The sequence below is a fragment of the Capra hircus genome, unplaced genomic scaffold (assembly GCF_001704415.2).
Source record: "Capra hircus breed San Clemente unplaced genomic scaffold, ASM170441v1, whole genome shotgun sequence".
NCBI lineage: Eukaryota > Metazoa > Chordata > Mammalia > Artiodactyla > Bovidae > Capra > Capra hircus.
This window is the reverse complement of record NW_017196431.1, coordinates 1-14,178: the sequence shown is the minus strand read 5'-3', so window position 1 is coordinate 14,178 and position 14,178 is coordinate 1. Positions and strand designations below refer to the sequence as shown.

At 38.0% G+C, this 14,178-nt stretch overlaps 1 protein-coding gene across 1 annotated transcript; it reads left to right on the top strand.

Moving 5' to 3' along the window:
• The first annotated feature begins 2,613 nt into the window (after positions 1-2,613).
• LOC108634981 (olfactory receptor 2H2-like) lies at positions 2,614-7,193 on the top strand. Its single transcript, XM_018045298.1, is given in 3 exon segments — positions 2,614-3,177; positions 3,179-3,293; positions 6,889-7,193. Coding segments are annotated over 3 exon segments (984 nt in total).
• The last annotated feature ends 6,985 nt before the right edge of the window (positions 7,194-14,178 follow it).

Here is a 14,178-nt window from a genome sequence, read left to right as displayed (position 1 = left end):
GGGGTCGACAGAGGATGAGATGGCTGGATGGCATCACCGACTCGATGGACATGAGTTTGATGTCAACTCCGGGAGTTGATGATGGACAGGGAAGCCTGGCATGCTGTGATTCATGGGGTCACAAAGAGTTGGGCACGACTGAGTGACTGAACTGAGCTGAACTGATACTGTGTTGTTGTTGTTCTTTCTGGCTTATTTCACTCTGTATAATAGGCTCCAGTTCCATCTACCTCATTAAAACTGATTCAAATATTCTTTTTAATGGCTGAGTAATACTCCATTGTGTATATGTACCACAGCTTTCTTATCCATTCATGGACAATCTGATGGCCATCTAGGTTGCTTCCATGTCCTGGCTGTTATAAATAGTGCTGTGATGAACATTGGGGTACACATGTCTCTTTCACTTCTGGTTTCCTCAGTGTGTATGCTCAGCAGTGGGATTACTGGGTTGTATGGCAGTTCTTGTTTCCAGTTTTTTAAGGAATCTCCACACTGTTCTCCATAGTGGCTATACTAGTTTGCATTTCCACCAACAGTGTAAGAGGGTCCCCTTTTCTCCACACACTCTCCAGCATTTATTGCTTGTAGACTTTTGGATGGAGAAGGCAGTGGCACCCCACTCCAGTACTCTTGCCTGGAGAATCCCATGGACAGAGGAGCCTGGTAGGCTGCAGTCCATGGGGTCGCTAGGAGTCAGACACGACTAAACGACTTCACTTTCAGTTTTCAGTTTCATGCATTGGAGAAGGAAATGGCAACCCACTCCAGTGTTTTTGCCTGGAGAATCCCAGGGATGGGGGAGCCTGGTGGGCTGCCATCTATGGGGTCGCACAGAGTCGGACACGACTGAAGCGACTCAGCAGCAGCAGCAGCAGCAGACTTTTGGATAGCAGCCATTCTGACTGGCATGAAATGGTACCTCATTGTGGTTTTTATCTGCATTTCTCTGATAATGAGTGGTGTTGAGCATCTTTTCATGTGTTTGTTAGCCATCTATATGTCTTCTTTGGAGAAATGTCTGTTTAGTTCTTTGGCCCACTTTTTGATTGGGTCTTTTATTTTTCTGGAATTGAGCTGCAGGAGTTGCTTGTATGTCTTTGAGATTAATTCTTTGTCAGTTGCTTCATTCGCTATTATTTTCTCCCATTCTGAAGGTTGTCTTTTCACCTTGCTTGTAGTTTCCTTTGTTGTGCAGAAGCTTTTCATTTTAACTAGGTTCCATTTGTTCATTTTTTTCTTTTATTTCCAATATTCTGGGAGGTGGGTCATAGAGGATCCTGCTGTGATATATGTCGGAGAGTGTTTTGCCTATGTTTTCCTCTACGAGTTTAATAGTTTCTGATCTTACATTTAGATCTTTAATCCATTTTGAGTTTGTTTTTGTGTATGGTGTTAGAAAGTGTTCTAGTTCATTCTTTTACAAGTGGTTGACTGGTTTTCCCAGCACCACTTGTTAAAGAGATGGTCTTTTCTCCATTGTATAATCTTGCCTCCTTTGTCAAAGATAAGGTGTCCATAGGTGCACTATCTCTGGGCTTTCTAGTTTTGTTTCATTGATCTATATTTCTGTCTTTGTGCTAGTACCATACTGTGTTGATGCCTGTGGCTTTGTAGTAGAGCCTGAAGTCAGGCAGGTTGATTCCTCCAGTTCCATTCTTCTCAAGATTGCTTTGGCTATTCAAGGTTTTTTTGTATTTCCATATGTGAAATTATTTTTCTAGCTCTCTGAAAAATACCATTGGTAGCTTGACAGGGATTGCATTGAATCTATAGATTGCTTTGGGTAGTATACTCACTTTCACTATATTGATTCTTCTGATCCATGAACATGGTATATTTCTCTATCAATTTGTGTCCTCTTTGATTTCTTTCACCAGTATTTTATAGTTTTCTACATATAGGTCTTTTGTTTCTTTAGGTAGATATATTCCTAAGTATTTTATTCTTTTTGTTGCAATGGTGAATGGAATTATTTCCTTAATTTCTCTTTCTGTTTTCTCATTGTTAGTGTATAGGAATGCAAGGGATTTGAGGAAAAATTCGAGCTCAGAAATCCAGAGAGTGGTAGGAAGGCTGAATGAGGAAGAGAAAGGGAGAAGGAGGAATGAAGATTGAGGTATGGAGCAAGGTATTCACACAAATTGCAATACAAAGACACAGAGAAATAAGAGCACAAAATGAATAAAGAAGTTGAAAGAGAATATGGTTGAACTTTAAGGTGTATCGAAACTTTATGATAAATGTTATAAATGTATGATCTTTGAGAGCAAAGATGAAATGATATTATAATATTTAATAAGGTTAATTTTACTAATACATGTTTAATATTTATTTTATATATTGTTTCTAATGCAGAGTTCTAAAAATGCATCATATGAAGAAGACATAAAGGAGGAAGAAAATCATTGAGTGATGAGTATCAAAGATTAAAACAGATCACTAAATCTTGCATTGTATTCCCAAAATAAGGATGCAAAAATCTCATTATTTAGTAAAAAGAATCAAATAATTCATACTGCCCCTCCTCCTGTTTCTGTACTGGAACATCACAGGTCTTTGAGCCAACTTCATTTGAAACCATTCCTTGAAGAGACAATTGCTCTAGAGGCTATGTTCACAATTTGCAATGACAGCCACAGTGATTTCGTCCTTCTAGGCTTCTCTGACAAGCCATATTTGGAGAAGATGCTCTTTTCAGTAATTCTGATCTCTTATTGCTTAACTATTACAGGAAATATGGTCATAATTCTTGTCTCTGTGAACGATCCAAAACTCCACAGCCCAATGTATTACTTTCTTTCCAACCTATCTCTGCTGGATCTCTGTTTCACCAGCAGCTGTGTTCCACAGATGTTGGTTAATTTCTGGGGTCCAGAGAAGACCATCAGCTACACTGGCTGTGCCATTCAACTCTATGTCTTCTTGTGGCTTGGGACCACTGAATGTGTCCTGCTTGTGGTCATGGCTGTGGACCGCTATGTGGCAGTGTGTCATCCACTAAAATATACCACTATCATGCACCCAAAACTTTGTCTGCAGCTGGCCATCCTAGCATGGGGGACTGGCCTGATTCAGTCTCTGATTCAGTCTCCTGCTACCCTCCAGTTACCTTTCTGCTCCCACCAGAAGGTGGATGACATAGTGTGTGAAGTTCCAGCCCTCATTCAGGTCTCCCAGTGCAGACACCATCGACATTGAAATCCAGATACTCATAGCTGGTATTATTCTCCTGGTGGTGCCCTTGCTTATTATCCTTTCCTCTTACATTGCTATTGCTAAAGCTGTGCTGAGTTTCCATACAAATCTTGAAATTATTTGTTCTAGTTCTGTGAAAAATGTGGCTGGTAGCTTGACAGGGATTGCATTAAATTTGTAAATTGCTTTGGGTAGTATAGTCATTTTCACTATATTGATTCTTCCGATCCATGAACATGGTATATTTCTCCATCTATTAGTGTCCTCTTTGATTTCTTTCATCAGTGTTTTATAGTTTTCTATATATAGGTCTTTAGTTTCTTTAGGTAGATATATTCCTAAGTATTTTATTCTTTTCGTTGCAATGGTGAATGGAATTGTTTCCTTAATTTCTTTTTCTACTTTCTCATTATTCGTGTATAGGAATGCAAGGGATTTCTGTGTGTTGATTTTATATCCTGCAACTTTACTATATTCATTGATTAGGTCTAGTAATTTTCTGGTGGAGTCTTTAGGGTTTTCCATGTAGAGGATCATGTCATCTGCAAACAGTGAGAGTTTTACTTCTTCTTTTCCAATTTGGATTCCTTTTATTTCTTTTTCTGCTCTGATTGCTGTGGCCAAAACTTCCAGAACTATGTTGAATAGTAGCGGTGAAAGTGGACACCCTTGTCTTGTTCCTGACTTTAGGGGGAATGCTTTCAATTTTTCACCATTGAGGATAATGTTTGCTGTGGGTTTGTCATATATTGCTTTTATTATGTTGAGGTATGTTCCTTCTATTCCTGCTTTCTGGAGAGTTTTTATCATAAATGGATGTTGAATTTTGTCAAAGGCTTTCTCTGCATCTATTGAGATAATCATATGGTTTTTATTTTTCAATTTGTTAATGTGGTGAATTACATTGATTGATTTGCGGATATTGAAGAATCCTTGCATCCCTGGGATAAAGCCCACTTGGTCATGGTGTATGATCTTTTTAATGTGTTGTTGGATTCTGATTGCTAGAATTTTGTTGAGGATTTTTGCATCTATGTTCATCAGTGATATTGGCCTGTAGTTTTCCTTTTTTGTGACATCTTTGTCAGGTTTTGGTATTAGGGTGATGGTGGCCTCATAGAATGAGTTTGGAAGTTTACCTTCCTCTGCAATTTTCTGGAAGAGTTTGAGGAGGATAGGTGTTAGCTCTTCTCGAAATTTTTGGTAGAATTCCGCTGTGAAGCCGTCTGGACCTGGGCTTTTGTTTGCTGGAAGATTTCTGATTACCATTTCAATTTCTGTGCTTGTGATGGGTCTGTTAAGATTTTCTATTTCTTCCTGGTTCAGTTTTGGAAAATTGTACTTTTCTAAGAATTTGTCCATTTCTTCCACGTTGTCCATTTTATTGGCATACAACTGCTGATAGTAGTCTCTTATGATCCTTTGTATTTCTGTGTTGTCTGTTGTGATCTCTCCATTTTCATTTCTAATTTTATTGATTTGATTTTTCTCTCTTTGCTTCTTGATGAGTCTGGCTAATGGTTTGTCAATTTTATTTATCCTTTCAAAGAACCAGCTTTTGGCTTTGTTAATTTTTGCTATGGTCTCTTTTGTTTCTTTTGCATTTATTTCTGCCCTAATTTTTAAGATTTCTTTCCTTCTACTAACTCTGGGGTTCTCCAACTCTTCCTTTTCTAGTTGCTTTAGTTGCAGAGTTAGGTTATTCATTTGACTTTTTTCTTGTTTCTTGAGGTATGCCTGTATTGCTATGAACTTTCCTCTTAGCACTGCTTTTATAGTGTCCCACAGGTTTTGGGTTGTTGTGTTTTCATTTTCATTAGTTTCTATGCATATTTTGATTTCTTTTTTGATTTCTTCTGTGATTTGTTGGTTATTCAGAAGTGTGTTGTTCAACCTCCATATTTTGGAATTTTTAATAGTTTTTCTCCTGTAATTGAGATCTAATCTTAATGCATTATGGTCAGAAAAGATGCTTGGAATGATTTCGATTTTTTTGAATTTATCAAGTTTAGATTTATGGCCCAGGATGTGATCTATCCTGGAGAAGGTTTTTATGGAAACACAAAAAACCTCGAATAGCCAAAGCAATCTTGAGAAAGAAGAATGGAACTGGAGGAATCAACTTGCCTGACTTCAGGCTCTACTACAAAGCCACAGTCATCAAGACAGTATGGTACTGGCACAAAGACAGACATATAGATCAATGGAACAAAATAGAAAGCCCAGAGATAAATCCACACACATATGGACACCTTATCTTTGACAAAGGAGGCAAGAATATACAATGGAGTAAAGACAATCTCTTTAACAAGTGGTGCTGGGAAAACTGGTCAACCACTTGTAAAAGAATGAAACTAGATCACTTTCTAACACCGTACACAAAAATAAACTCAAAATGGATTAAAGATCTAAATGTAAGATCAGAAACTATAAAACTCCTAGAGGAGAACATAGGCAAAACACTCTCAGACATAAATCACAGCAGGATCCTCTATGATCCACCTCCCAGAATTCTGGAAATAAAAGCAAAAATAAACAAATGGGATCTAATTAAAATTAAAAGCTTCTGTACAACAAAGGAAAATATAAGCAAGGTGAAAAGACAGCCTTCTGAATGGGAGAAAATAATAGCAAATGAAACAACTGACAAACAACTAATCTCAAAAATATACAAGCAACTTCTGCAGCTCAATTCCAGAAAAATAAATGACCCAATCAAAAAATGGGCCAAAGAACTAAATAGACATTTCTCCAAAGAAGACATACGGATGGCTAACAAACACATGAAAAGATGCTCAACATCACTCATTATTAGAGAAATGCAAATCAAAACCACAATGAGGTACCACTTCACACCCGTCAGAATCGCTGCGATCCAAAAATCTGCAAGCAGTAAATGCTGGAGAGGGTGTGGAGAAAAGGGAACCCTCCTACACTGTTGGTGGGAATGCAAACTAGTACAGCCACTATGGAGAACAGTGTGGAGATTCCTTAAAAAATTGCAAATAGAACTACCTTATGACCCAGCAATCCCACTTCTGGGCATACACACGGAGGAAACCAGAATTGAAAGAGACACATGTACCCCAATGTTCATCGCAGCACTGTTTATAATAGCCAGGACATGGAAACAACCTAGATGTCCATCAGCAGATGAATGGATAAGAAAGCTGTGGTACATATACACAATGGAGTATTACTCAGCCGTTAAAAAGAATTCATTTGAATCAGTTCTGATGAGATGGATGAAACTGGAGCCAATTATACAGAGTGAAGTAAGCCAGAAAGAAAAACACCAATACAGTATACTAACACATATATATGGAATTTAGGAAGATGGCAATGACGACCCTGTATGCAAGACAGGAAAAAAGACACAGATGTGTATAACGGACTTTTGGACTCAGAGGGAGAGGGAGAGGGTGGGAGGATTTGGGAGAATGGGAATTCTAACATGTATACTGTCATGTAAGAATTGAATCGCCAGTCCATGTCTGACGTAGGGTGCAGCTTGCTTGGGGCAGGTGCATGGGGATGACCCAGAGAGATGTTGTGGGGAGGGAGGTGGGAGGGGGGTTCATGTTTGGGAACGCATGTAAGAATTTAAGATTTTAAAATTTAAAAAAAAAATAAAAATTAAAAAAAATAATAAATAAAAATAAAAAAAAAAAAAAAAAAAAAAAAATAAAGCTGTGCTGAGAATAAAGTCAACTGCAGGGAAGAAGAAAGCATTTGGTACCTGCACGTCTCATCTTCTTGTAGTGTCCCTCTTCTATGGCACTGTCACAGCTGTTTATCTTCAACCCAAGAGTCACTATACTCATGAACAGGGCAAGTTTCTCACCCTTTTCTACACTGTTGTAACCCCGACTCTTAACCCACTCATCTACACTCTAAGGAACAAGGAGGTAAAGGGGGCACTAATAAGGCTGGGAGGAGGATCTGGAATATTCAGAATAACTAAAGATGTTGACATATGTTGGATGTTTGCTTAACCTAAGAAAGAAAATAACTTTATCATAAAAAGCTGAAGATATACCTCCCAACCTTAGAGTAGTAGAAAAGGAGCTGCATTTTGCTCAAGCTGAGATTTCAGTCCTATTCATCAATCACTGATTAAGCCTTATTTTCTTCATGGTGCTGATTTAGGCACAGTATATGGTAGAAATGAATATATTTATTAGTCATATTAAATAGCACATAATATAGTTGCATTGGGGCAACAAAAGAAACACAAACTTGCCAAAATAAAAGACTAAGTATAACATTTCATGCCTTTCCATTATTTCTCTTTCCTTTGTTCTATTTTCCTCCACTATAGTGTTTCTATTTCCCAACTATTACTTCCATCTAAACACCTAGTCCCAACAAGGCTCCTAACATTTTTTAGAGAGTGTTCAAGAAATACTTAGGTAATCTAACCAGTAGTTCTAGTTTTTGAGTTACTTCTGCCTTTTTGCCTCAGTCTGTCTTTTGTTGATGTGTGATGTGCCTAGAAATCCCCAGTACACCAATGTTTGCCAAGCAGAGGTCAGTACTTACTGCTGTCTGGTGCTACTGCTCTACAAACCTGTACCCAAGTTTCTTAGTTTGAGCCCCAATATTCTGGGCCTTCAATTATAGGAATTGTCTTCATTTTTCCTCTTTCTGAGTCTCTGTCATAATGAAATGGCTTTCTTTTTATCAAATCCAAGTCCCTTGTGTCTCAGTTGGTAAAAAAATCTGCCTACAATGTGAGAGACCTGGGTTTGATTCTTGGATTGGGAATACCCATGGAGAAAGGAAAGGCTACCCACTCCGATATTCTGGCCTGGAGAATTTCATGGACTGTATAGTCCATAGAGTCAGACATGACTGAGCAACTTCCACTTTTCAAGACACAAAAAATCATCCACATCATGGAGCTTATTGTCCAAAGCTGTATAGAGATATTAACCAAAATATTTTTAATTTATTTTCTTAATGGGGGAGAGACTTGCTCTTCAACTCCTGCTTTGGTCTGATTACCATGCCTCATGCCTTTTGACCTTTGAATATTATTCACCAAAATTTATTTATTGATTTTTTTATCTACCACTTATAAGTGTTCACTACTCTAGTTTGTTTCACTGAAATCAAGGGTATAAACTTGATTCTCCTGTAAGATTGTCTAATCAACTATACCTCCCATCTGCTGATGCCTGTTGCATGTACAGGTGGAAATAGTATGAGGCTCTATTCCATCCCATTTTCCTATACTAATAAACTATACCACTTGTTTCTGATTTGGAGATTTCATATCAAATTTTAAAAATGAATTCTTATCTGTGACCTTTTAAAATATAAATTTATTTATTTTAATTGGAGGCTAATTACTTTACAATATTGTACTGGTTTTACCATACACCAACATGAATCCGCCACGGGTGTGCACTGTTCCTCATCCTGAACCCCTCTCCCACCTCCTTCCTTAAAAAAGTATTAAGTAACTCAAACCAACATTAAACTTGTAAGAAATAACAATACAATTCTCACTGTTGATAAGATAACAATGGTTGTATAAGCATTTTTATCTTTCCACTCTATTCTAAGATTAAAGGAAGTAAATGGGAAGGAATCTAAAAGGACAGAGGTTGTTTTGTGACATATTGCTTTAAGATAGTAAAGCTGGAGCAGCTCTAGGGAATGTTGAGGTTTATGATGTGGATATAGTAATGAGTACCTGAAATGAAAAGTGGTATCTACCTTGGAGATGCAAACAGGGATGCTGGCATATTCAAAAGTTCATCTTACTTTTGACATAGGCTGCCAATGATACCAGGTCTTTTAGTAAGTGAAAAGTTTGTGCATCTGATCCCAAAATGTAAATGCATGGGGAGAGAGGTCATGATACCAGTAAATGACAGCAGTATGAAGGAAGAAGGTATACCATTCCTCAGGCTTTAGAATTCATAAGATTCACATGGTGTACTTGTTAAAGTTAAAGTACTTGTGTTTCCATACTCAGAATTTCTGATTTAAAGCATTTGATTGTTGCTCTGGGATGAGCATTTTAAATAACACCATGGGTGATTCTGATGCAGGCTGTTTAGGGACCACACTGTGGAAATTCTAGTCTAGATAGTTGCTCAGCTAAAATGACATGAGCTTCAAATGAATCCATGTATTTTAAAAATAGGAGCAGATGGAATGATCTAGAAATAGAATTAAAGCCAATAGCTCAAATCCCACTTCTGAAGTAGTGAGTGTGGATTATTTTCTCATAAGGGAGTTGTGGTTGAAATACTGTCTTCAAGAAAGAGTCTCAATTCAATAACACTAAGAGGTATAAAAAATGTTAAGTAAATTATTTGAGGATACAGGTAAATTATTAATTATGGGGACAGGAGATCCCAATGGTACATAGGAAGGATAAGGTTATAGGAAGGATAAGTGCAGATGTATGGGAAGGAAAGAGATTCTACTATGGGTCTAATAGCACAGAAAATGTTTGTTGTTGTTCAGTCACTCAGTTATGTCTGACTGTTTGTGACCACGTGGACTGAAACATGCCAGACTTCCCTGTCCTTCACCATGTCCCAGAACTTGCCCAAACTCATGTCCATTGAGTCAATGATGCCATCCAACCACCTCATCCTCTGTCGCCTTCTTCTCCTCCTCCTGCCTTCAATCTTTCCCAGCATCAGGGGCTTTTCTAATGAGTCAGCTCTTAACATCAGATGGCCAAATTATTGGAGCTTCAGCTTCAGCATCAGTCCTTTCAATGAATATTCAGGATTGATTTCCTTTAGGATTTACTGGTTGGATCTTTTTGCAGTCAAAGGTACTCTCAAGGGTCTTCCAACACCACAGCTCAAAAGCATCAATTCTTTGGTGTTCACCTTCTTTATGGTGCACTCTAACATTCACATATGACTACTGAAAAAAAACATAGCTTTGAATATACAGACCTTTGTTTGCAAAGTAATACCTCTGCTTTTTAATATGCTGGCAAAAATACATTCACCTTTTGGGAGATGACTGAAGGAACAGTGATGAGAAGCACTGTGGACTTAGCTATGTCCTGACTTATTAGTTGACATGATTTTTTTTTCCCACCCTAATCACAAATTTTCATGGAATGTATATTGAGAGCCAGACATTGTTATAAAACCATAAATAAGTCATAAAATATTGACTCCTTCATAGATATTCTAGATGATAGTCAATGTTTCCTTGGATAAGTGACTAATTCAGGAAAAGGCTGACTATATCATGCATTCAGGCATTCCATTACTTTTAAATCTCTAGAATGGGGAGGGGCAACATTTTCTGGCACATGTGTTGTATATGGTGGCAGATTGAACCTTCTGATGGTTGCAAGGTAAGTTCTTGTATATATTGGTCTGTAATCCACTCAAGTTCCTGAACATAAGACCTGCCACAAGACAGGAAAACATGTTCACCAGTATAAAACCCATGATCAGTGGTATGTGCATTTATGTACCTATATGTTTGCATGTCTGCCTTTTTTGTGTGTAGCCATGGAAAATGAATCATATATGAAAAAATAACACTTAAAATGTGGCTATTATAAAAGTTATAAAACTTATCCCTTTTCACATGGACAGTGGGGAGAATTCAGTAAGAGCAGTATTTGAAAGAGAAAAAAAAAACAATAAAAGCAAAAGTCACTAATCATCAGAGAAACATTTATGAGTGTAGAATCCACAGATTTTAAAAATTGGCTTTAAATTTATCTTCTGGATTCTTTTCTCTCTTACCAAGATAACCTATACTTTAGCAGTGACATTATTATTCTATAAAAACACTCAAATGCCTATTCTATCTGCCTTTGAATGTTATTGGATTTTTGTATATGTTATATATTGTTCATACTTAAAACCAGATTCAACTGTTAAGATGTATTATGCCCTTCTCAATACATTTTATTCTTTTATTAATGTACTGCCTAGATAATTTTGTAAAAATTCACATGTTTCTGTGATGCTAGCTTTAGGATAGAATCATCTTACTCATACTGTGTAGCCAGTGCTAAAATGCTTTAGCCTATTGATAAAGTTGTTGAACTGAATGATAAAGAAAATCCTTAAAGAATGGAACATGAGTTCATAGAATAGGAATGTGAATAAAGTTTTTTTTAAATTTTCATCCATTTTTAAATTGAAGTCTAGTCAATTTACACCATTGTGTTGATTTCAGTTATATAGCTGCATGAGTGACTGAACTGAACTGAACTGAACTGAGCTGAACCTATATTTTAATAACCTAGAACACATATAAGTTCTTGCCTGGAGAATCCCAGGGACAGGGAAGCCTGGTGGGCTGCCGTCTTTGGGGTTGCACAGAGTCGGACACGACTGAAGCGACTTAGCAGCAGCAGCAGCAGCAGAACACATATACCACAGCTTCTTTATCTATTTTCTGTCAATGGACATTTAGGTTGCTTCCATGTCTTCAGTTCAGTCGCTCAGTCATGTCTGACTCTTTGAGACCCCTGGACTGCAGCACACCAGGCTTCCCTGTCCATCACCAACTCCTGGAGCTTATTCAAACTTATGTCCTTGAGTTGGTGATGCCATCCCATCCAACCATCTCATCCTCTGTCATCCCCTTCTCCTCATGCCTTCAATCATTCCCAGCATCAGGGTCTTTTCAAATGAGTCAGTTCTTTGCATCAGGTGGCCAAAGTATTGGAGTTTCAACTTTAACATTAATCTTTCCAATGAATATTCAGGACTGATTTCCTTTAGGATGGACTGGTTGGATCTTTTGCAGTCCAAGGGACTCTCAAGAGTCTTCTCCAACACCACAGTTCAAAAGCATCAATTCTTTGGCTCTCAACTTTCTTTATAGTCCAACTCTTACAACAATACATGACTATTGGAAAAATCAAAGCTTTAACTAGATGGACCTTTGTTTGCAAAGTAATGTCTCTGTTTTCTAATATGTTGTCTAGGTTGGTCATAACTTTTCTTCCAAGGAGAAAGTGTCTTTTAATTTCATGGCTGCAGTCACCATCTGCAGTGATTCTGGAGCCCCCCAAAATAAAATCTGCCACTGTTTCCACTGTTTCCCCATCTATTTGCCAGCAAGTGATGTCACCAGATGCCATGATCTTAGTTTTCTGAATGTTGAGTTTTAAGCCAACTTTTTGACTCTCCTCTTTCACTTTCATCAAGAAGCTCTTTAGTTCTTCACTTTCTGCTGTAAGTGTGTTATCTGCAGTGTTATCTGCATATCTGAGGTTATTGATATTTCTCCCAGCTCTTGATTCCAGCTTGTGATTAATCCAGTCCAGCATTTCTGATGATGTACTCTGTGTATAAGTTAAATAAGCAGGGTGACATTATACAGCCTTGGTGTACTCCTTTCCCAATTTGGAACCAGTCTGTTGTTCCATGTCCAGTTCTAACTGTTGCTTCTTGACCTGCATACAGATTTCTTGGAGGCAGCTCAGGTGGTCTGGTATTCCCACCTGTTTAAGAATTTTCCAGAGTTTGTTGTGATCCACACAGTCAAAGGCCTTGGTATAGTCAATAAAGCAGAAGTAGATATTTTTCTGGAACTCTCTAGCTTTTTCAATAATCCAACAGATGTTGACAATTCGATCTCTGGTTCCTCTGCCTTTTCTAAACACAGCTTGAACATTTGGAAGGTACATATGGTTCCATGTCTTGGCTATTGTAAGTTGTGCTGCTATGAACATTGGTGTGCATATATCTTTTTTTAATTAGAGTTTTCTCCATGCCCAGGAATGGGGTTTCAAGATTATATAGTAACTCTATCTTTAGTTTTTAAAGGAACCTCAATACTGATTTCCATAGTGGCTGCTCAACTAACATTCCCACCAACAACGCAGGAGGGTTCCTTTTTCTCCACAGCCTCTCCAGCATTTATTATCTGTAGACTTTTAAGTGATGGCCATTCTGACTGTTGTAAGGTGATACCTCACTGTAATTTTGATTTCTCTAATAATCGATAATATTGAGCATATTTTCTTGTGCTTGTTGGCCATTAGTTAGTGACTTTGAAAAGCACTTTTAGTTGAGAACCAACTTGGCATTATAAGATACTGACATTAAAATATAAGCACATTTTCTAGGCATTATTTTCACTTTTAGGTAAAGGCTGTTACTAAAATAATTTCACAATGAACTAAAGGTTACATGGAGCCAATTTCTTTATTGGAAATGCCTTGTGAAAAGATGTTAGTGTCCTATTGTTTCTCCAGAAAGTTTTTCTTTTCTAATCAGCCTCTTCATGACTCCCTTGAACTCCTTATTCCTTAATGTATAGATCAGACAGAGGATGAGATGGCTGGATGGCAACACCGGCTCGATGGACATGAGTTTGAGTGAACTCCAGGAGTTGGTGAAAGACAGGGAGGCCTGGTGTGCTGTGATTCATGGGGTTGCACAGAGTCGGACACGACTGAGCGACTGAACTGAACTGAATTGATAGAGCAGTGGGTTCAAGCTGAGAGTAACAATGGAGTAAAAGATACTGAGTAGTTTACCCTCATCCTGAGATGGACTGTTTCCTGGTTGTATGTACATGTAGATAACAGTCCCATAGAAGATGGAGACCACAATGAGATGGGAGAAACAGGTCCCAAATGCTTTTTGTCTCCCTGCTGCAGACTTGGACTTGAGCACAGCTACAGCAATGAAGCTATATGAAACCAGAATGAGAAGCGGTGGGAGGAAAATTTAAAAAAAAAAAATGCAAATAAGATTTCTTCCATAACTGTGGTGTCCACACATGCAACTTTGACCACTGCAGATATCTCACAGAAATAGTGATCCAGGCGGTGGTTTTCACATCGAGGAAGACTCATAGCATAGGAGAGAGGATCATGCAATTAATGATACCAATTATCCAGGTCACGGTCACTAGGCCTTGACAGAGTTGAGGGTTCATTATAATGTAGAGGCTTGCAGACCGCCATTGAATCTGTGCAATAGGACACATAGCCAGGAGCATACATTCAGAACTGTG